Below are 24,714 nucleotides of genomic sequence, written 5' to 3'. Positions count from 1 at the left end.
TGTTTACCAGCTAGGCCTACAAAACTAAGCCTAGCTAGGCTAGGCCTAAGACCGTCCACGAGAGGTCGATCGCCGCGAGCTACTTAGGTAGTGCATTGTTTCTCACTTTTTATCATAATTTACCATAAAACATACATTAAAGACAAGGAATGACATGGTTTAATGTTTTGTGATATATATGTATTATTTTCCAAAAAACGTCCAAAATTGCAGGGAAGGGGTCTTTAATAAGGATACGAAAAAAAATCAGTGAGAATTTTACCACTGTGCGGTACTATACCCATTTTGGTTGTACTTGTGCACCGTGATAATGAATAGGATATGAAAAAAATCAGTGAGAAGTTTACCACTGTGCGGTACTATACCCATTTTGGTTGTACTTGTGCACCGTGATAATAAATAGGATACAAAAAAAATCAGTGAGAAGTTTACCACTGTGCGGTACTATACCCATTTTGGTTGTACTTGTGCACCGTGATAATGAATATAATACGAAAAAAAATCAGTGAGAAGTTTAACACTGTCAGCATAGCAACGTTGGTTGTACTCGCGCATAGTGATAATGAATATGATACGATACGATATTATGAAAACTTGTTAGTAACAATAAACTTGTGATAAACTCAAAATATATACAAAAAAAAGGTATTGCATTAGTCAGAATGTCTGGCAGACCTGAGATACAGGTGGATTCAATTGAGCGATTTTCTCTGACTGGATTTTCACAAATAGGACTTGTTTTTTTTGTGTCGAACACTGGGTATGTATGCATGATTGAATCAATTAATGTATCACTATTTTCTTGGCTGCAGAAACAAGATGGATTAAAAAAATTATGTTCTTAAATTAACTATTACAAACACTCAATTGTGTGTTGAAACAAATGTGGGACTGTAGTATAGTGAAAGATTATGAGGCTTAAGCTTTATCAAGCTTTATGTGACATCAACAAAATGTGATGTGCTCATATATGGACATGATGTCATATCACTACCATATTTAAGCATATCACTACCATATTTGTGAAACATCACACTCACAAACTAGTTTGATAATGCTTGAGGTTAAGTTATAATTTGAAGTTAGATATGTTTAGGATGTTTAACATTGCTAGATGTAGTAATGTAAATTTAACTGGTAAAATAATGTTCTCAAAATAACTATTAAAACACCCAATTATGTACACCCATTTAAGAATGGTTGTTTCCTAATATTGCATCTCTGCCACTAGGGAAACATCAAATGAATGGCGAAGATTATGAATTGGTTATAGCAACTTGAAACGATCCCGTGAAAAATGAAAATGCACAAACAGGATCATCTCTGATTTGTAAGAGTGTACTAGGGGAAGTTATTATTGTAAGAAGATGGAACTAATCATGCCATTATTGGCGGCTCGTTTGAGCACATTTGAATACACATTAATGTGAATCTCTTGGTTATATGTTATTATGCTTTAATATATTAGCAATGTTGTGCGTGTCAACAATTTTTTCAAGACTATATTTTTCTTTTAAGATTCAATGGCACCTTCGAAAAAAAAAGCTCATATTAAGGAAATGTCTTCAAAATCGACATTTAATAAGTTGTGGGTGATTCAGTTGGGCTGATTCACAATGTATTTTTGATGTGGTTACAGGTCACAGCCAATCGGTGTCTTTGAAAGTGTGTATCGCCATGGGAACTGTTTGCATGTGTGGTGATGGCTCCACCCACACAGGTTAGCAGATTTGATTTTTGTATGTGTTTCAACAAATTTACATTTAAAACCATCTAATTTTGACTAATAAGGTTATTATCTTCTGTAAAATACACAATGTCTGCTTATCAAGCGAAAATGTTTATGTTTTAATCTCTTTAATCTTCTTAATCTCTCATTGCCATTCATAAATTAATTGGTTTGGAATTTCTGGGATGCCTGTCAAATTATATTTTAATTTTCACATACATTTTTTTGTTTTTCCTAAAAGAAGGAAATAAATTTATTATTTAATTTATTTAGTACTGACTATCAGTATTTTCAATTATTTACTTTTTTTCTTTACTGATTGTAACTTTAGCTCATTTGCATATTCATACAGGTGTAGCTTCCTTTGTTTAACATCCCTGTGTGTTTGTACAAGTCAGTGAAGCCATAGTCATGGAACAGCAAGACGTATTGTTCAGTGTTCCACAGTAGAAGTGTACAGTGCTGGTTGAGATAGATTAGTAGGTTCATCATTAGAATGGTAAGTTTTACTTTTTGACTTGACATTTATATTTAGTTTCAGAGAGAGCTTCTTGTTGAATTTGTAAACTCTTGTAGCACTTAATGCAATGAGTGAGATGCAAATATCTTCAACAGCAATCTTTATCCCATTTGGGATGCTGTAGCATAGTGAGAGTATATAACATCATCATGTCCATATATGGGCAAATCACATTTTTTTGTCACATAAAGTTTGATAGTGTAGACAGAGCTTAATTGCCAAGCTCCCAATGAGAAAACATATAGGTTTCACTTGTTAAATTCGGTCTACACTATCAAACTTTATGTGACAAAAAAATGTGATGTGTCCATATATGGACATGATGATGTCACATCATTACCATATTTAAGCATACACTAGCATATGTCAAAGTCAGTGAACCAATTTAATAGCCCTTAGTTTCACACTAAAACTTTGGATTGATCTCCAGAGTTTTGCTTTTGGTGTGAAAGGGGTATAAGTCAAACCTGCAAGAACACTGGAAAATCACTACCAGAAGTTTCAGCCATAGACTAGTCCAGATAGTCATATTTCCACTTTAATAAGATGCTGTAGGCATTTCGTGTTAAAAGCGAAAAAAACACGTGTTTTAGGGTAATTTTGGGGTGCTGAATTCAAATCTGCTGTTTACCCGGCTCAATTTTTAGATCTTCACCCTTAAAATGTGAAAAACAAAATGGCCGCCATTTCAGACTTATTTTGGTTTATAACTTGACTAGTCTACCATATGTTAGAGACTAACTTTCAAAAGATGAATAAGGAATTTTGGACACATCACACTTTGATAATGTAGACAGAGCTTATTAGAGGTTAAGGCAGGGAGTTGTGGTTAAGGTAATATTAGGAGGTAGATACTACGATATGGGCCTATGTTGTTTAACATTGCTAGATGTGGTACCGTACAAGAATCAGCTGCTGGGTGTGTTGTCATTTCTACAACCTAATAATTATTATATATATTCTAGCTACTACGCATATTTGCTATCTAATGATGAAGGACTAGCAAACTTTAATCGCTGCGAGGCCTGTACGTATACTTTGCATTTGTAATTAGCATATTATAGGTCATGAGAGATTTGATGAAGCTTCTTCGAAATTTAATTGCGAATTCACGTTAGGCTGCAATGATACATTTGGGTGTTTGTTCTTTAAATTAATTGAAAAACACAAAATTGAGAAAATTGCATTTTAAGGAATAAACACGTTTGTATTCATATCACGGATATGATGCTTAATGGTTTGTCGGTAATTATATTTCTAAATAAAACGAAAAGGATTATTAATAAAATTAGAGAATATGCCAACATACAGTAATTCGTGGAAATATTCAAAATTTAAAATTCAAAATACTGACAATTGCTGGTGTGAGATTACATTACGGATATATTTGCTTCCAAGTAAAATTACTCAACGTCATTTTGTAAATTTTAATGTCAAAATTATTACCATTACACAAGTTTGAATATTTTCAAGGAATAGCCATTAATAGCCATTGATTAAAAAGAATATTGGAAAGGTTTCATTTTATGTTTTGTAAACAGAAAACATGTTTCGATGAACAATTTTGATTGATTTTTCTAAGAATTTGTTTAGATAATCAATGAGCTTATTTCATTATCTAAGAAGATAATATTGCCGATCAGTTTATGTCTTTGATGACATTAAAAAGACATCAGATAGGAAAAGGTTATAGCTATACAATTCCCTACTACACTATTAGTAAATTTTTCATGAAAATAAAACTGTTTATTGTCAGTATTTGGCAGAGTTTAAATGTTTGCCTATTTTTGGGGCAATAAAGATAACATCATTGAGGCCGTGGTACAGTGTGTTGGACATGGGATTTCTGATCATGAGGTTCAAATCCAACTCTCGTCGCATTGCTTATATCCTTAAGCAAGGCACTTTACTTACATTTGCCTCTCCCCAACCAGGTATATAAAATTGGTACCCAGTTATAAACAAGACACAAATTTGCGCTGATTACTAGCTGCATTATGGGAGTATGTTTCCATGTGTTTGATCCAAAAAATGACAGGGGTAATAATGTGCAGCGCATTGAGGTATTTTGCTTATATGCGCTATATAAGAATTAATATTATTATTAATAACAAAGACACATTGCTTTTATTGTAAATACATTTATTGAATTTAAAATAAGGCCATAAATAATTCATATTTTTGTTTATCTTACATCAAACAGCATTCACTCTTTTTTTTTCTTTTTTTGGCTCATAAACACCTTTTGTTTACTATTTTTATTATATACAATGGACGGAATTTTAAATCCTAAACTAAATTTGTGTTCCACATTCTCCATCATTTCTTCCCTGACATTCTTCATTTTCTAGCCTCACTGTCATTTCTGCATGAAGAATCTCTGTGACTTATCCATCTTGAACTGGTTGCTATGACAATGCATTCATAATAATCTGATCTTCCTCCATTTTGATGTCCTCAAACATCCCCACCATATTCTCCATCATGTCACCAAGAAGACCATACACCTGAATATATTATGACAATACATGCATAATTAATGTCTGTATATGAATGGATTGAGTTCTTTATAAAGATATATTGGCCCCTAAACATTTTTTTTTCTTATGAATACGCCATTTTAATGTCACATAGTAGTTATGCACTTTGACCAAAAACTGTATCGAAAATTATTTACCTGGAAAAAATGTAATTTAAAGCAAAAAGTACTTACAGTAAATGTCAGAAAATGGGGGTTTTTTTTTTGTTAAAATTAAACGTTTCTTTTGTCTTTTTGTATGTGAAATAATCTTATACAAATGTGAATAACTTTATTAAAACTGCAAAATGGCCTATTTAAAGTCTGATTTTATTAATCTTCATTTTCATGTTTTTGGGGACAATTATTTCAAAATACACATTCTTGTGTGTGAACAAGGAGCTGGATTATCCTCATCCAAATCATCTTCAATTCTTCCTGGCTATCACAACTTTAACTAACTACAATAGAACACTATTATGGGAGAACACAGTGTACACAAGAAAGTGTACACCTTAATTAGCCCCTGAATAGCTATAGGTGTTTGCCATAGTTTTAATTTAATACTGTATTATGTTAACCACGGCCATAGAAGAACACCCTTTTCTTTATATACATTATAGTACTGATGAAGGGCTAGTGGCCTGAAAGCTTTGCTAATTTTCTGGCTGTTTTACTTTATCGTTTTGATTCAGCTTTTTGCTTGTTTTATTTGTTATCTCCATTGAGATCCAGCCACTGATACCCACAGCATTGTAATTTCTTTCAGTGATTATTTTATTTTGTATCTCCATTGAGATCAAGCCACTGATACCCACAGCATCGTCATATTTTCAGGTATTTTATTTGTTATCTCCATTGAGATCCAGCCACTGGTACCCATAGCATTGTCATTTTTTCAGTGCTTATTTTATTTTGTATCTCCATTCAGATCCAGCCACTGATACCCATAGCATTGTCATTTTTTCCGTAATTTTCCTTTGGATTTATATATAGTATTTAATATTGTATTTCACCCATTTATTTCACAGGAAACTGCCCCCCCCCCCCCTCAATAGGGGTGTCCCAAAGGAGGGGTTTCCCTGTACTACATTTGAGCTTGAAAGGCAAGAATCTTTTATTTCTTTATTCTGATATAAAATCAATAGGATAAATACACAAAAAAGTACCGAGACGGCAAACTTATTTCCATTGTGGTCCTAAACAAATATAACAGAATAAACAAGGAAAACCACAATTACTTAAACATAATACACAAACAAATAGCAAATTAAATTTCTCTTAATCTAAGAATTTCACAAAAATAACCTTTTGATCTCTGTTTAAATAATTGTAATGAAGAGGAGCTTTGAACAAAATAGGGGAGTGAATTCCATAACTGAATGCTTGTTATTAAGAAAGTTTATGTGATATTAGTTAGATACGTTCAGAGGAAGAAGGAGAAGAAAAGAAGAAGATTTTCAGAGAGTTTTTCTGGTGTATCTACCAAATCTAGTCAACTTGACATACAGTACTTAATTATACACTAGACTATTCTGTGGATCTGTTATTTGCATTTTGCTTTTACTGCAGTTGATAAAATATTCATATAGGAAATCAAATCAAAATAATGCCTTGGAGGCAATGCATAATTTGATTTTAATAATAAACCATATTATGACCGAATCGAATTGCAATTGTTTATATGAAATATCAATAATTTGGTCTTCTTAAATGAAATGTAGCGGTTTCCAATTTCTGTTTTCAAACGTACATTATAAGTTTCAATCAAAATTAAATGTATTAAATTAAATAACTAAATTGAGGAGCCAGGGTATAACGGGTTGAGCTGTCCATACCTGTATATAAAGCTTAGACCTAAACTTTGTATCTAGTACTGGGTCTCCACAGCTGACTGGGTTCATGTCTTTTGGTAACGGTGGTGCTTTTATGACTGTTGTTTTCTTCTCTCTTGTTGGAGTGGGGCTTGCGGCCATTCTTGATTTCGCTTTGTTCTTACTTTTGGGTCGCTCTTTATCCTGTGAAATGCAGTATTATAACTAATTTTCATTCACATTTATTTAAAACCGTCCAAGAAAAAAAATAACAAGCATACATTTACAATAAATAACAATAAATAGGAGCTGTTTCAGGGATCAGAAAGAGAAGTACAATAACTTGTCTTATACCAACCCCTAAACAGAAAAAAAGACAAATAAACAGCTGCATGACATATCATTTACTAATGTACTATATTATGGTTCAAATTCATGTTGAGTTTAAGTACAATTACTACAAAAAAAAAAATTGCTCTTATTGAAAATGGTGATATTGAATAATATTTGAAGCATTGTGTGAAGAATCATTTACTATAAAACGTATTTACAATATAACAAAGAGGTTTTCTAATTCATTATACAATTCAGAATAGAATATTACCATTATCCAATACATATTGCAAATAAAACTAATGCAAGTGTAGATATAAAATAAAGTAATTAGCTCCAGAGGCTGTGGATAATATAGTGTATTTACTCAAGTGGTTTATTTATTGTAAGTCTTGGTGGTTGAGTCTTAGTTTAGGTTTAGAATAAGCATAAGGGTGTGTTTCAACTTTAGCACAGTTTTTGCTGACAAATGTGTTATTTTTATGATTTCTGATGTGTTTTCTGTCTTTGTTTTTCGTACGTTAATTCATAGTTATCCCTTGTAATAAATTCCTGATGTTTACGTGGAAATTTGTTACGATTTGTCGGACAGACCACAACTTGTACTGTATGAGCTAATGTTATTAAACTGAAGATGCCAACTTCATGTGACGGCGGTTTATTGGAAAGCAGAGGTCATTCTATCATTCTACTATGTTTGTCATTAGGTTATAATAGGCTTTTAGGAATAGACACTTTAAAATTAATTCACAATGCGCAGTCAGTGCAAAGATCCGGTAACTGTTGACAAGTAAAATTACACTTAAACACAAAAACGTGTCTGTGTCGCGACTATTAAAATCATTATACATAATTGGGTATTCTGTGGGCGATGACTGCATGTCATTACCCATAATGCAGTCAGTCGGAACTCAACGAGATCAATAATCTGTATTTCGTTTTTTATAGAAAAAAAACTTCCAGTGTTTTGGAATTGGATTGAATGATTTATTGGTTAGTAATAATTGGCTATTTCGTGCTAGTTGAATTAGCCTTAAGCATTGAATGGGGTAACCGTACTATCTTCAAATAAAATGTTAATCACAAAAATTAAATGCCCATGAAAGTGTTATTAAAACAAAATTACTAATATTATTAAAGGTTATGAAATGTATTATTTTATGAAATGGATTCTGTAAAAATGACAGATTAACAAGTAAATTGATGATATTTTTTACCTCTTTTTCTTTCCCTTTTCCCTTTTTATTGTCTTTCTTTCCATCTTTTTTGTCCTCCTCTTTGTTGTCTTTCTTTTTCTTCTTTTCTCCTAAAGTAAATAAATTATAATTTCATAAAAAAAAGTGATGGTTAAACCTTTAGATGTATTGTCCCCCAAAAACATGAAAAATGAAGACTAATAAAATTAGACTTTTAGAACATAATTTTGGGTATTATTCACTTTAGAAAAAAAAATTTCACCTAAAAAATAGAATGGTTAATTTTAACCAAAAACTGATTGACAGAAAATGTTGGTATTTTTTGCTTTAACTTACATTTTACAGGTAATAATTTGTGTTTAATCCAAAGTGAATAACTATTATGTGACATTATAATGACATATTGAACACCCATTTTTTAAAAAATATATATTTCAGGGGGACACTATAAATGATATTAATTCTACTTAATATAATCAAAAGTACAATGTTATTTCTTTTAATGGAAGACTTATAGAAATTATAAGAAATATTAAAAGTTATTACTTTCTAAAATAAATAATGAATTTTATTCAGTTTTTTTTTCCTCAAGTTGTAGCAAGTATGCAAAACAAGGTTTCCTGTTTTCATGTTTGAAATCACGATGGAAAGAGTTTTAGTCAATTTGGGAATTAAACATTAATGTGGCAAAGCAGAGACGACTGTAAATTAAAGTGGAAACGACATTCGTAAGAAGATGATCTACTACGAGGGATTTCTAACATGCTTTCACTATGTATCCGATATCTTTTTAATGATTTTTTTAACGCAAATATAGCTTACGGCAAAAATATATATAGATAAGAATAACAATACTTCAATTAAATATATCAAATTGAGTGCAAACCTAACAACATTTTGGACGTCACTAATTTAAATATTTAACAAAATGAATATATTACAACACACTTCTACATCATTTAGATTGTTGTGTATTACTGTAGAATTATTTTGCATGTAATTTCAAGATGTATTGTCCCCCAAAAACAAAAAAAAGATTAATTAAATCAGACTTTGAATAGGTTATTTTGTAGTTTTAATCAATTTAATCACTTCCAGAGGAGAAAAAACGAAAAAAATTACGTTTTCACTTATAAAATGACAAAATAAAGACCAAAATGGCAGCCAATTTGACTATTTCTTGCTTTGAATTAAAGTTTTTTCAGGTAAATAAATTTGTTTTCGATTTAATTTTTGGTCAAAGTGGATAACTATTATGTGACATTAAAATGGCATATTCAACAATAAATTGTCAATAATTATTTTTTCAGGGGGACAATACATCTTTAACAATTGACATTACATGTTTTAATAAAATTTAGAAGACATAACCTATATGAAAAATAAGTAGCCACATTGTCTGTCAAACAATTCATAATAATTGGTAATATAAAAAACACAAGCAAGCTCCTAGTCATTTTCAACAATGCTGTTTAATTCAATATCTGTATCAGCCTCTTGGGTCGTGTATCTGATTAAGATTATTGTTCAGCAATAAAAAAACACATTATATGGAAATATAAGAAGAATGCACTTTCTGAAAGTCATTAGGCAATTTTTAGTTGTCTCTGTAAACAAATTGAAAGCGTGCGATTCACACTTTCTCTACTGCACTCGCATGTAAATGTTTTCCAGTCGTTCAATTTATGATACTAAATTTAGCGTTCACAGAAATAAGAATTGATGAATAATAAAAAGGAAACAATATTACTAGCAAAAAGCAATCAATCAACAGAGCATTATAAATCATTATACTTTTAGCTTAAACAATATATTAAATATATTTTGTTATATTTATGTAAGAGTATATTTGTTTGTAATCTTCTGTTTATTGATAATTAATGCTGATCTTTTTTCATCTTATTTTGGTAGGATAGGATAGACAGATGCCTTTTTCACTCAAGCTCCTGTGAATACTGTTCCGGCGAGCTCTCATATGGGAGCTTCAAAGTGCTGGAGAACGGAGCGGTGTAAATGGTTTCTCTGCTTTAGTTCTTTTTGTTTGGTTACCGGTATCTTATGATATTTATGGATCATTTTTTTTGTGTAAAGCACTTTAACCTTTGTATTAGGCGCTATAAGACTACCATTTTTATTAAATATTATTTAATACATGATTCATTGTTATTTATAAAAGGAGGAACATGAACTAAAGCTCTGTCTACACTATCTATCTAGTTTGACAAAAAAAGTGTGATGTGCCAAAATATGGTAGTGATATGCCCAATGACAGTGATATGACATCCTCATGTTCATATATGGGCACATCATATTTCGACCACAAAATTGCCATACAAGTCATCATCAAACAAAATTGCCATACAAGTCATCATCAAACAAAATTGCCATGCAAGTCATCATCAAACAAAATTGCCATGCAAGTCATCATCAAACAAAATTGCCATGCTGTACTGTCATTGTACTTTCTTGATATAATTTACAATAAACTCCAATGCAGAGTTAATAATTATATTGTTATCATGCTTAGAAAATAGCAATAATAATAATGATAATCCATTATAGGTCAGGAACTAAAAATCAATATTAAATAAAATGACTTTAACATCACGTTCTAACTGAATTTTGTAGCTTGCAATGAAATGATATCATAGTGATAAATTTACAATCCCAAACTGATATTATAAACTGTATAGTGCAAACTGTGTAAAACACATGCAAATAAGGTACATGATTATGTTAATAAATATGGTAAAATAAGGGTAAAGTATATGCAAATAAGGTAACATATGCAAATAAGGGTACATATGCAAATAAGGTCACATAATATGAAAATATGGTACTGTATATAATTTTTAAAAGTTAAATAAAATTATTAATGTTTTGGAATTTGATAAAATAAAGCACAAATTTGACAAAATAAAAGGACATATGAAATAAGGTACATTATAATAAAAAAGATAAATTTGGCAAATAAGGGAATGAAAAACTCTCATTGCAAAATTAAACTGAAATTTCCACACTATGGCAATAAAAAAAATCATGAATAAAAATTAATTGAAAAAGGTATTAATAAATGAATTTCACAGCAATCGAGATATTAAAAATAAGATTTAATTAATTTAGGAATTTCTATATGAATGTCAATATTCTATAATTAGTAATTTTGAAATTAAAGATTCAATTGGGAAGTAAAAAAACACATCAAACAAAATAAATTGTTTATCTATGAAGATGACTATGAATGATAAAGAGAGAAAAAGTGGAAATAAATTTGAAAAAAAGAAAAGAAAATACCAACCAAAACCAGCTCACTTTTGGCGCTAATCATTATGCATTTTTAAGAACAGTATCGTAATTTGTGCTTGCAAAAAATTGACTACTACTGGATTCTTCGACAATGCTTCTCTAAAGCCTTGTCTACACTATCAAACTTTTTGTGACAAAAAAATGCTATTACATGTCCATATATGGACATGATGATGTCATATCATTTCCATATTTTGACACATCACACTTTTTTTGTCAAACTAGTTTGATAGTGTAGACAGAGCTTAAGTTAGAACAAGTCACTAAAGCCTTGTTCGCACTGGACTTGAAAAATGCTAAATGTAAGTTTTTAATTAGAGCGACTGGTATATTTATACTAATGATGGCAAGATTCATGAGGTAGTTAGAATGATAGGTACATGTTTGCAAGGCATGAACTAGAAAATAATCATTTGTATCCTCATCAGTAACTTACTCTTATCCTTCACTGTCAGTAGCAATGTGTAGCGCCATTGTTGGTAGATTTAGTGGTGATTTTTAAAATTGTGAAAATAAAATGTGCAAATGAAATAAACATCATAACATTATTTGAGACTTGGCAAACAGCACACAGCACTGCATACATTGTTCATGTGCTTTAATCTATATAAAGTAACATATGCGAACATTTTTGCTATTTCTACATAATCAAAATGAAAGTAACACCTCGTGTCAGTTTGCGCAGTGAAGCACCATAGCATGTAATGTATATACATTTTATTGATCTGCTTGTAGAAGTCGCGGCTCGAAATTCACCCTAACAAACTAACAATTATTCAATAATTTATTAAACACTGACTTTCCACTTTCTTTAATTTTAATTTATGCAAATGAACGCATTCCCTAAATTAACGTACACATGTTTAATGAATACAATACCATTTATCAAAATGAATTAAAATTATTAATGTTTTTAGAGACTTTTTTGAACACTCACTTTAATGCGCTAGACTATTTGTCGACCGATAGTTCCGACATGCTAGATATCAAGTGTCAAATGTATTTGTAACGATAGGAACATGATAACATAACGTTGGTTCATCTTACTTACCTAAGCCACGTAGATTCTCGTTTGCTGCAAGAACTGAAACATGAGAGAATAATCAATTAGTATGTTTTGGCACACATAATTATCTTGTAATGATATTATTGGATTATAATCAAAATGTATCAATGAAACGTTAGAAGGAAAGTGAGGTGGAACTAGGGTTTTCACAAGTGGTTCATTCAATAACTATCGTCTGTTAAATCATTTCTTTATATTTCACTTACAAGGCAAAAACCAGACAAGCGAAAGCTTTTTATTTGGTCTTTTTGTCAAAAAGTTGAGCAATTTAATTAATATTATTTATTATTATATTACATTTTGACAATAAAGAGATATGTATATTACACCTCACTTCCTCACTTTTACAGTAGAACCTGATAAGGGAACACTTTTGGTATCCAAAAAAAGGGGTTTTACTGTAAATGTTTTGTTTTTATATATTTAGGCAAATTGCCAAGGATAACCATAAGCGAATTTATTCACTATCCTTCTTAAAGGTGGCAAATCCCATTCACAAGACAAACATATATACACAAGATGCTTTACATAAACAAAGTCTTATTACAAGTCTTTTGGTGTGCGTAGCTGTAATTTGTCATTAGAAAAAATCCTGACATTATGATTATGACCGTACTTGAATCGGATCCTTGGTTTGGTAGCCAAGCATCATAACCACCAAGCCACAACTCCACTTCAATGTTTAATAATAATTTTTCACTTTATAATTGACAGTATTGATATTTCTGGCACTTCTTTTATACCCTTTCACATCGCATAGTTAGACACCAGAGTTTACATACACCAAACAAAACGCTGTGTTGACACCCTGATGTGTGTAAAATTCCAGATTTTTGCTAGGTGTTGTCAAAGGAGTATTATTAATACTTACTCTGGTCTGTCTCTGGCATGGTTTCTTCTTTCTCTGGCATGCCTAACATATTCCTAAGGATCATTGCATGTGTCACCATTTTATCCATTACCTCACTGAGCACATTATATCTGCAAAAAAGATTATATAATAGTTATGCATTAAATATAAATAACTAATTAGTATTATTATCAAATTATACCAACAGTCTATAATTAGCACTCACCCTACTGTGTACATCTTTGATTGTGCTGGAGTAAAGGGAGGAAAGTACAAAGAAGAAACAGCCATGTTCATCTTATTTAGTAGTTCTTCTCTGAGATCTTCATCTTCTAAAGCCATTAATTCCTTCTTCATATTGGACACTGAAAGATCCCAACTCACTCCCTCTTTTTCTTCCTCAGGAAACTGCTCCAGGTATACTTCTTTTAACTGGTTGATGACATCATTTGAGAAATGCATCTACAAAAAACAGATTTTTTTCATTTGAACATTTATACAAGTGGTTATAAGGAAATAAAATGATGGGAAGGTTTATCGGAAGAGTAATCATATATATGTTGTTCAAAGTAAATATATTTTTATTAAACTGTGCAGAGCTTAACAAAATGAATATAGGTCAATATAACAATTAACAACAGAACTATCTTTGTACAATGAAAATCCAGGTCTGGTTATTTACTTTTCTAATGGCAACATCTGAAGTTAAAAAACTGAGAGGTGGTGTTTTCCAGATCAACAGCGGCCTTTATCTATTATTGAGAGTAATGGGGAAATCCCCTTTCCATTGAGAAAAACAAACAAACAAATTATGGCTGCAGATGGCTTTAGGCCAGGTGCGGGCACAACATTTCTATTGATCATACATTCCAATAATTATCGATCTATAGTTTCCCCTATGTTTCATAATTTTTGGGATTTAATTTGTGTTACACGAGCTTGTTGAAAATAAGCACTTTCTTATCAGTGGGGGGATAGTTTAAATTACACAGTAAAATCTCTATTCTTTTGTACACAAATTTTGTAAATAGAGAGGCATTTTAAAAAGCTATGAAAACTAAACAGTGTGGTAAAAAATAAATATAGGTAATATAACTTGAATATTACATTTCTGGTATTTTTATTAAACTTCAGATTTTTATTTTCATGCTACAGCAAAAATTATCCACCGTATATCCACCATCTTTTTTCACCTTCTAGGGAGTCACCAGATATGTTATTACATTAGGTTAACTACCTAACTACTGAAATAAAGTCTTCCTGGTTTTTATGGAAGAATTTTGCCAAATTTTGTATTTGACCATATTAAGGGAAATTCATGTTTTTTAGTCTTGATTTCTGTTACAAATATTTGATTTATGTACAATTAACCAAAAATGTTATTAAAAATTTATGCCTGTACCTGAGCTTTAAAGATCGTAAATTTGCTTGCGTCTTGTAAGCCTTTTTGTTGTATTTTAATGCAGAAAACCAAACATATACATCAAAATTCAGTTATCTTTGAGAAAATTTGGAATTTGGTGGGAGACAAGTCTAAAGTATTGGAGTCTCCCGGCCAAAACTGAAGTGTTTTTCTAACCATCTGTCTCCACATATTTCATTTCCCTATTTTGGTCTCCTTTCTATGGTTGAATGCCTTTCATATTAGCCTATTCAAAACAAATACAAAACTAAACATAATACATAAAGTGTATTCACATGTGCATACCCCTGGGTTTTGTCTTTCAAACACTTCTTCATCAGTAATGTAAGCATCCACCGGAGACCGTGCTCTGTCAGGGGTGCGAACACCTGCTATAATTTCGTCAACAATCATGCGAATATTTGCCACGGCTTGCTTGTGTAGTAGCTCCATCTGTTTAAATAATAATACATTTAAAAAGTAGATTTCAAGATTAAGTAATTCGATTTAGAAATGAAATGCTATGGGCCAAAGTTTATCTATTCCCTAGTATTTTATACAGGTCCCCATGTCATTCAAAATTTCCCTGCCTTATAAAACTTCTTCTCTGTCTATACTATTAAACTTTATCTGACAAAAAAATGTGATGTTCCCATATATTGACATGATGATGTCATATCACTACCATAAGCATATCACTACCATATTTAGGCACATCACACCTTTTTGTCACATAAAGTTTGATAGTGTAGACAGAGCTTTATATAAACCTTATAAAGACTTACCTCAAGTTCATTTCTAGCTTTCTTGTTTTTATCCTCCTTTAGAGCAACTCCTCGGAGTACCACTTCCAGATCAGCACCATTGCAGACTACAGGTTTGGTCTCCAGATGCCATTTCTCAGTAAAGATGCCAGAGTTTGGTGACTTGAAGACAAATGGAAACTTGAGGCTGTCTCCGGGCAGAAGCACGCCACTACTTGTGTTGAAGTAGAACCGCTGTGTTTTTGGCGTTGCACAACCCTCAAATGGATTTATTTTTGGAATTTTCTGGAAAGAAAACAATACTTGTCTACTTGTTCTTTAGTACTATGCTATCACATGATCATGGTAAAAGGGAATTGTGGGAGATATAAGTACCTTTAACTTATGGGCCTGTTCATACTTTGTTTATCCTACCCACCCAAGTTAGTGATAATTGGCCTATGAAACCAACTTACCTGGGTAAATAACTAGGCCTGAACTTGGTACAGAGGTTGTAAAATAATGTTTGACCTAAATCTCGGAATTTGTTACTTATTAAATGCAAATATTCTAAGCATAAAATAAACAAAAACAATACCTTCCAATTATAATAGATCGTGGTAGTACCATCATTTACAAGATACAGGTGTGAGGTATTGCGAACACCTGCAAATGCTTCAAACGTCACCCTCGCTGAGTTAGCAAGCTTTCCCTTCATGCTATGGCTGTCACCACCCCAGCGTGCTGTGAAATCGTTGAACTGTAGAGATGGTCCGATAAATGGTTGTTCAATATCTGGTTGTCCGGCCAATGGGTCACTAGTAAGAAAAAGAATTTTTCATACGATTAGTGGTCAAATGTATGTATATAAATCCTAAAACTCTGTCTACACTATTGAACTAGTTTGACAAAAAAAAGTATGATGTGCCCAAATATGGTAGTGATATGCTTAAATATGGTAGTGATATGCTTAAATATGGTAGTGATATGACATCATCATGTATACATCACCATATATGGGCACATCACATTTTTTTGCCACATAAAGTTTAATAGTTTAGACAGAGTTTTAAAATCAACACACTCACATATTTTCCTCATTTTCAGGTATATATTCTGGAAGGGAGCTCTCTTGAAGTGATTCTCGATATTCGTTTTCTGCCATCAACATAGAGTTATTCCGACCAATTACTTGTAAATTTGCCAAATCCTATCAAATAAATGTAAGTAACTTTTAATTCAATGTATCACCACCAATTCTGTCACCGTCACTGTTTATCAGATGTTATAGCACTACAATTATTTTGACCTGTGACCTACCGGTTTGAACTCATCAAGATCAATATCAACATCCCTTAGTGTATTCTTCCAATCTTTAAAGTAACTTGATTTCTTCCATGGGTAGTTAACGGGTGTAGATGAGCGAACGCCTTCAAGTTGAACACCTTGGTGTGAAAAATAAATAAAAATTTGATTAGAACTTTAAAAAATCTCAAATTCAAATGGATCTTTTGGAGGCACTGGCATTTAAAATGAAAATTCTGAAACTGACCTATCTCTTGTTTGATAACATCCGGATGTCCAATATGCTCTACTGGTGGTGGATACCCACGCTCTGTCTGAGTTAAGGTCATACTGCAAATCAAGCACAATTATAAAGTTAGGTAAAAAGGTAAAACAAAAATATTTGTATTTTTCTTCAAATTTAACAAGATTTTGCCACAACTGAGACATGATGCTCTACCATTAAACCAGGGGTGTTTTCATGTTGTTTAACTAACTGTTTATTTAATGTATTTCTACTTACTGTATTCCTGAGAGCTCATCTCCTACTCTTTCCTGTTGTTTCCAGAATTCACTTCCAACTCGATCTGCAAAGTTAATATAATGGCTATTACAAAACATGTTTTAGAGTGAGTGAGTGGCCGAGCGGTTAAGACAGTGGAACCGTAATTACGTAGCCATAACATCGGCAGGGGTTCGAGGCTCACTCACTCCATGGTTCTGGTGGTAGAACGAGTCTTCTCGGATAAGGACTATAAACCGTAGGTTCAGTGTACACATCTAGCTCGTGTGCACTTTAAAGAACCTAGTACATCTTTCGAGACGAGTAGGGGGTTACCCCGGTGTACTAGTACATCACAGCCACTGATCACCCTCTGGGAGACCAGTCTTTGACTGAAGAGGTTACCCAGTATAAATATATATTTCAATTCAACTCATGTTATACAGTAGTTTAATCAATGTATGTATGTGAGGTAATTTCCAGAATGAAATAATCCTTCTTAGAATGTAATAGAGATAGATGTTCACTTACATCCTTTGCCATATTGTACTGCAGGAATAGCTCTATCAAGTCGGTATCGTTCCTCTTGTGTTTCACGGTAATCCTTGGCTTGGTTCATCACTAATGTGTCTGCTGGCTTCAAAAGCAGTTCTGGAAAAAGTTGAAATATAGTTAGATTCATGTTTGTTCTGTCGGTATTCATCAAATAGATAAATATAAATTTAAAAAGCTCTGTCTACAGTATCAAATTTGTCAAAAAAAGTGTGATGTGCCCAAATATGGTAGTGATATGACAACATCATATCCATATATGGGCACATCACATTTTTTTTTGTCACATAAACCATACCATACTCTACTGAAGTTTTATATAATTATGCATAGATATCCAACATTTTTATATTTTAAGCCTTATAGATAATTTTTTGTCACATAAACCATACCATACTCTACTGAAGTTTTATATAATTATGCATAGATATCCAACATTTTTATATTTTAAGCCTTATAGATAATTATTAGTTAATAATTATCTATAAGGCTTAAAATATAAAAATGTAACATACTAGATATGTATCCCTGTGTCTTTTTCCGTTCCAACATTTTCATCTGCCAATTTCTGAGGGCGTTGTTCTCGTTCAGAAAAGCGTCTCTTGGCGTCACCTCCTTCTCAGGTTTTTCAAATTTAACTTTAGGAGTTTGAGGGCGGTCTGGTGGTTCTAAATTATGTGGCGACTGAAATTAAAACAATATTACCATTCACCGGTACTTTTTGAAAAAAAAAACAAATGATACAAAGATTGCCACTTAATGTATACATATGCTTTCCAGTTCTATCGCTATTTCTTGGGTTCAAATCATATATAACCCATTATTTTAGGTGTGACAAAAAACAAAATAATTCTCTTTTACCGTCATATGCCCTCGAATCATTGCTTCATATTTGAAGTCGTCTATAGTTCCAAGAATGCTGTGCGGTATGATCTGACCATTGACATCAAATCGAAGCCCACTGCAACCTAGAATTATAATAAGTATAAGTATTCACAAATATCGGCATCGTTTAAAAACTGACGTGGTGTTTTTATCTTTCTTTTAACTTTAGAGGTACACCTGGTGGTGCAGGCTTTGCTACAGTTATTGTTTTTGTTTTCAGTAAATTAGAGGTTTGTTTTTTAAAGTAAGTTAGAGGGTTACCTGAGTAGTCATCTACCATTAGAGGTACACCTGGCGGTGCAGGCTTTGCTGTACAGTTATTGTTTTTGTTTTCAATAAGTTAGAGGTTTGTTTTTTTAAAGTAAGTTAGAGGGTTACCTGAGTAGTCCTCTACCATTAGAGGTACACCTGGCGGTGCAGGCTTTGCTACAGTTATTGTTTTTGTTTTCAGCAAGTTAAAGGGTTTTTTTGTTTTTTTTTTAAAGTAAGTTAGAGGGTTACCTGAGTAGTCATCTACCATTAGAGGTACACCTGGCGGTGCAGGCTTTGCTACAGTTATTGTTTTTGTTTTCAGAGCATCTAATTCCATCTTGGATTTTATCTTTTTCACAATAACCTTTCGTGTGACCTCAGTTTTGGCTTTATCACCTGATGGTGGTCGAGGTGCTCGTACCTTTAAAAAGAAAACACTTTTAGTTTTAGTTCAATTCTCTTTTCTTTGATCGTGATGACAGAAAACATTGACGGTTCAACTACCTTTTGTAAGTGTGAAAGGTCAATGGCAAGAGCTTGGATGTCTTCACCATTGATGACTTGCTTGCTTTGCAGAGATTGATCCTCTTCCGTCTGTGATTGAGAGTTGTTGGGACTCACCATCTTGTCTGGTGTGCCATCTCGTTTGCCCCGCCTCATCTTATCTGTGTCAATTTAAAGAATATATAAGTTTATTACCAAATAACCTAAACAAGTGTTTTGATAAACTTAGGAAATCTGTGAAATCAACACAGCTTCTGCAGAAATACATGTTTTAGTGAGTATAAAAATGAGTCTCTAAATAAAAAGAAAACCTTTCATTGTTTCTCTCTAAAGCTCTGTCGAGACTATCAAAAATATATGATGTACCCAAATATGGTAGTGATATGACATCATCGTGTCCATATATGGGCACATCACATGAACTTTGATAGTGTAGACACTGCTTTACAGTCAATGGTCCCAATACCATCCTTAACATTGGTAGGGACGAATATTTACAACCTTTTGTAAAAGTCTTATTCGGAATTAACTGACTGCATACATACAATACTAAAAAAATCACCAATCATAAAACGTGAAGAAATTCAATATCCAGTTATAGCCAGTTAAACACTGTTCACACCAAACAAACTTTTTGTTCAATGCTGATAACTGATGCCATAGTTTAAATGAAGTATTCAACAGTCTACTATATTTTTAATATACTGTATTTATCTAACATTAGACCACTTGAAATTCAAAAGAACAGACTGTATTCTACTTATGTTAATATTTAAACAAGATGAGAGTTAAAGGGCAGAGATACTACTTTTTTTCCAAATGTTTATCTACGTCTTATTTTCAATTTAATCTGAGACTATTGATCGATCAGCGTTCAAGAGTGTGTGTTGTTTGATCTTCAACTACAAATAATTGACTGATTAGAGTAAAGCCATTTATCAAATTGTATTCAAGAGGTTACGGCTGCATATCGAGCTCACAGACTGTTATTCTAGTTAAAATTCAATTATTAAAAGAATAATAATCTTCGAAGTAAATAGGTTTCAATTACTGCATCAACAATGAATTAAGTAGACATTTATTTTATTGAATCTGAAAAGGAAATTGTTTTAGCATATGACTAAAAGAAGAAATGTTTTACATACTGTACTGAATGTCTTTTTAAAATTTAATTATTACAAACAAGTGTAATCACTAATCATTTATATCACTATATGGTTTTTTTTCTTCACAAAACAAACAAAAAAGTAAACTCTCTATATTTCTTTTTTTAGAGAAAGCCTTTGAGCAGGACTTAAAAATGAACCAAGGACTGGTACAGGTAGTTAAGCATCACACTATATACCCAAAACTTCAATTTAAAACTTTAACAAATATTGTATTGTAACCAGAAAAACTAATTTACATACTAAAAATTTAAGATAAATACTCTGAAAAAGAAACACAAGACGGTTGAACTAGGTAAAGTTTAATCTAAAATATAAAATAAAACAACTTTTCATAGGCTTGACTTACGATTGGAATGTTTTGACGTATTAGTAGATCCTGATCGGACTCTAGTTTTTACACTTGACGCACTGCTACTATTATTACTGCGAGTTGTCGACAATCTCGACTGAGTTCTATCTATTATTGTATACTTTAAGTCCATGTCGTACATAAAACAAATTCTCAAAATTTGCAACAAAAGAACTGCTGTAAATCACCAATATATAAATATCATCACGAAAGGTAATTATGCACCAGACAATTTTGTAACGTTGCAAGTACTGTAATATCTTTTAACGAAGATGAAAACATGTTTTTATCTGTATCAAACTACTTAACGTACGTTTGAACAACGCCAACAGTAGCGCAATTTAATGTCGGTTGTTATTCATTGATTTGTGTTTACCTTTAAACTAAACTGTGTACGAGTCTGTTTTCTGATAATGTGGTAACTAAGAAACAGCAACATTAATATACTGAAAGTATTTATTCAACCTGTTCCACTCTATTGCAATGTAAATTTGGATTTAGCCACTTGTTATGGTGATAAAAAATTGAGGGCGGCTTTACATAAAATATCATTTTTAACATTTTAATAACAAGTATAATTAATTTAAATAATTGATTTATAACTACATTTTTAATAAAAATTAACCTAAATTATTTAAAAATGTATTTATTGTTTGCCTTCTGTATATTGTCTCCCAAAAAACATGAAAAATTATTAATTAAATCAGAATTTGAATAGGTTATTTTGTAGTTTTAATAAAGTTAATCCCTTCCATAAAAAAAATGTTTTCTCATATATAATGACAAATAAATGGTCAAATTCAAACAAAAACTTGGCTGGCAGCCAATTTGGATAATTTGCCTTAAAATACAGTGTTTTTTCAGGTAAATAATATTTTTTAGATTCACATTTTCTTCAAATGGATAAATGTTATGTGACATTAAAATGGGATATTCAACAAAAACAATGATTGTACAAATTAATTTTTTCAGGGGGACAATAGATTTTTAATGGTATCTTTGGTGAATTCTTCTGCTGTGAAAAGAGGGTGCGACCTTAATATTATGAATTTATGAATAAGTTGTAAGCAGATTTGTATATAGAACATTGAGGAAAATATTTTAAATAAAGTACTAGATATTAGGATCTTTTAACATTGACTTTGGCTGAGACCTTTATATAGGACTCAAGACAGATTTTACATTAAGAAATGATGGATAACCCTCTAATAATTACCGTATTAGCTTAGCTGTGTATTACAAGTTTAACGTCAATAGACCATAACAATAAAAACAGTATTTAGTTTAAACTAAGTAACGTGCCTCATACAGCCTCTTCCAAGACATTGAAATACATCTAATATCTTAAGTTACTTATTCCTAATTGAATATTAGGCTTTGTCAAAAAATGTGGCCCGGGTCTCCTGAAAATTACACAAAAAAGAAACAAGTTTAATTCAATACACAAAATAGCAATTTTTACATTTTTTTTAGAAATAAAGACATTCCACAGAAAAATACTTCCAAACTATTAGAATAATTTCTTACCAAGGCCCTTAACTGAAGAACTTCTGCGACGGGTTTTGTTAGTCCTAAAACTTAAGAGACTGCTTTCAGTAGAATCCATATTGTTAGATATTGTACAAAATACTGACCAACTACCACAATTTTTAAAATATAAGGACATTTCTAAACATTTAGCGATGCTTTGCAAACAAACACCTGTAGCAGAATGCTTTTGTTAGGAAGTTTGATTGTCTCTTTATTTTAGGTGCGCTGACCTCATCTAAACAAACTTCAGTTGAAGATGATTTGAAAAGTAAAATTGTAAAGGATTGTGTAAATAGGGCAACAAGAAGGTCACGTTTTTTGTTAGCCCTTTGTATACATATTCTCATCAAATTAAAAGTGTTTTGATGTTGTGAAAAAAGCTTATTAAAATGTCTATGAATTTAGCAAGTTATATGTTATTATAGTGATAAAAACAATGTTGAAATAAAATATTGTAGTTCTTTGATTTGTCAAAAGTAGTTTTTGTCAATTGACAGTGACAGTATTACAAAGCCCTTCTTTATGTTTTTTAAGTGTAATAATGGAAATCAGTCTAACCTTTAACCTTGAATCTTTTCAGTGATAACATCAAAAGCAAAACTGTTTGTAAAAGAATGACTGCAATGACAGGTTGGCATGATATTTAGGTTCTGAATTTTACTAAACTTGATCAAATTGTTTAACCTATTAAATGCACCTGGCTGCACCTATTACTGCATACATGCCAACATGAAATTAAAAATAAAAGGGAGGTGGTGTTTTTTTTAGGTCAACAGTGCCCTCTATCTATTATTGTGAAGTAAGGAGCGCAGTGTGTGACGTCACAAGCATTATCGCATTGTGGTTATTTGAGGGTAATCCCTTTTCTGTTCAGAACAAAATCAGAAAATTATGGCCGCAAATGGTTGTAACAATTTAATGGCTTAAATATCATAAATTTGGTTGTGTGTAACTGTTAGCCTTTTTGTTATATTTTAATGCAGAAAACCACACAGATACATAAAAATTCATTTATCTTTATAATGTGGGAGAAATTGTGGAAAACCGTGAGCACAATATTAGCCTAGGCCGGAAGATGAGTCTGAAATACGGGAGTCTCCAAGCCAAATTGGTATTGTTGGCATGTATGTTACTATACCTCTCTGGTTCCTCCCTGCAATTCCTTACCTGTGGAACGTGGCCGATCCTTCTTTGATGCTTTGAAAGATAGTTTGCTTGTCATTTTTCTTCTATTTACTTACAAATCTTTAAAAAAAAATACAAAACAACTGAGAGTGTAATTAAGTACACACAATATTTCTGTGATATTACTAAGATTAAGAAAGAAATTGTGAGTAATTAATAAGACAGCCTAGCAATTGTTGTACTAAAGCGTGGTTCTTAGTAGAACGCAACGCAACGCAGCGACGTATCAAATTTAATTTTGGTATGGATACTCCGAAATGTGTTTTTTTAACCAACCAATTGGGAATTAGGGATAGTTGATACCCATTCGCCAAGTCTTAGGATCACAAAAATAACGTTAAGCTGACTACAAATTGTTGGCATAAAAAATAATAATTTACAACATGATAAGTGAGGATCAGCCTAGCCTCCTCCTATCTTCAGACTAGGCTAGGGGGCCCTACTAGGCTATAGGCCTAGCCATCATAGCGAATAGCCTAGTTAGGCCTCTCTCTAGCTAGCTAGGCCTAGTTAGTAGTAGCCTACTCTATCTAGTAGGCCTAGTCTAGGCCTAGCCTAGCCCTAGCTAGGTAGACCTGACTGAGGATAGGTAGGGGCAATCCGGCTTAGAGGCTCTAGAGGCTAGGTTGGACTCTTAGGTAGGTAGGCCCTTCCTTCTTACTGTAAACTTTAGAGGCCTGACTAGGACTAGGCCTACTAGCCTAGGCCTAGCTAGTACTAGTAGGCTAGTAGGCCTAGGGCCTAGGCTAGTAGTAGGCCTAGGCCTAGAGAGGCCCTTTTTAGGCCTAGAAATTCGTTAATAACATTCTGATTAATAAATAAACCATATGACTGTACACACGAACAAGTAAGCTATGGCTTTTGTTAATCAACCTGAACATAATTTAGACAAAACACTATCATTTCCAACTTTGTTTACCTCTCTATTTACAAAAATCTAAAGTTTCCATTCGCGTAGCAACAACTTTCAACCTTTGACCGGCGCATATATACACTTCTTCGCAGGATCAATAACAGTTCTGTGG

The 24,714-nt window shown here is 32.2% G+C and overlaps 1 protein-coding gene across 3 annotated transcripts; it reads right to left on the bottom strand.

The window, feature by feature from the left end:
• Positions 1 to 4,393: 4,393 nt before the first annotated feature.
• LOC140040884 (MYCBP-associated protein-like) lies at positions 4,394 to 24,659 on the bottom strand. Of its 3 annotated transcripts, XM_072087142.1 has the most exons (21): positions 24,609 to 24,659; positions 23,672 to 23,749; positions 19,457 to 19,617; positions 19,202 to 19,373; positions 18,677 to 18,783; positions 18,331 to 18,499; positions 17,795 to 17,914; positions 17,285 to 17,348; positions 17,030 to 17,112; positions 16,798 to 16,922; positions 16,566 to 16,687; positions 16,076 to 16,295; positions 15,520 to 15,783; positions 15,041 to 15,187; positions 13,559 to 13,794; positions 13,354 to 13,463; positions 12,468 to 12,500; positions 11,853 to 11,864; positions 8,132 to 8,220; positions 6,606 to 6,785; positions 4,394 to 4,756 (listed from the first exon to the last, which is right to left on the bottom strand). In XM_072087142.1, exons 2-21 carry the CDS (start codon positions 23,724 to 23,726, stop codon positions 4,658 to 4,660), a joined length of 2,568 nt encoding a protein of 855 aa, XP_071943243.1. In that variant the 5' UTR covers positions 23,727 to 23,749; positions 24,609 to 24,659; the 3' UTR covers positions 4,394 to 4,657. The 3 variants fall into 3 exon arrangements, with proteins under 3 accessions (XP_071943243.1, XP_071943244.1, XP_071943245.1); XM_072087143.1 differs by lacking the exon at positions 11,853 to 11,864; XM_072087144.1 differs by lacking the exons at positions 19,202 to 19,373; positions 19,457 to 19,617; positions 23,672 to 23,749; positions 24,609 to 24,659 and adding exons at positions 18,962 to 18,991; positions 19,109 to 19,123.
• Positions 24,660 to 24,714: the final 55 nt, after the last annotated feature.

This window comes from Antedon mediterranea, chromosome 2, assembly GCF_964355755.1.
Source record: "Antedon mediterranea chromosome 2, ecAntMedi1.1, whole genome shotgun sequence".
In the NCBI taxonomy this organism is placed as follows: domain Eukaryota; kingdom Metazoa; phylum Echinodermata; class Crinoidea; order Comatulida; family Antedonidae; genus Antedon; species Antedon mediterranea.
Note: the sequence above shows the minus strand (reverse complement) of the source record. Positions and strands in the feature narration are given on the sequence as shown.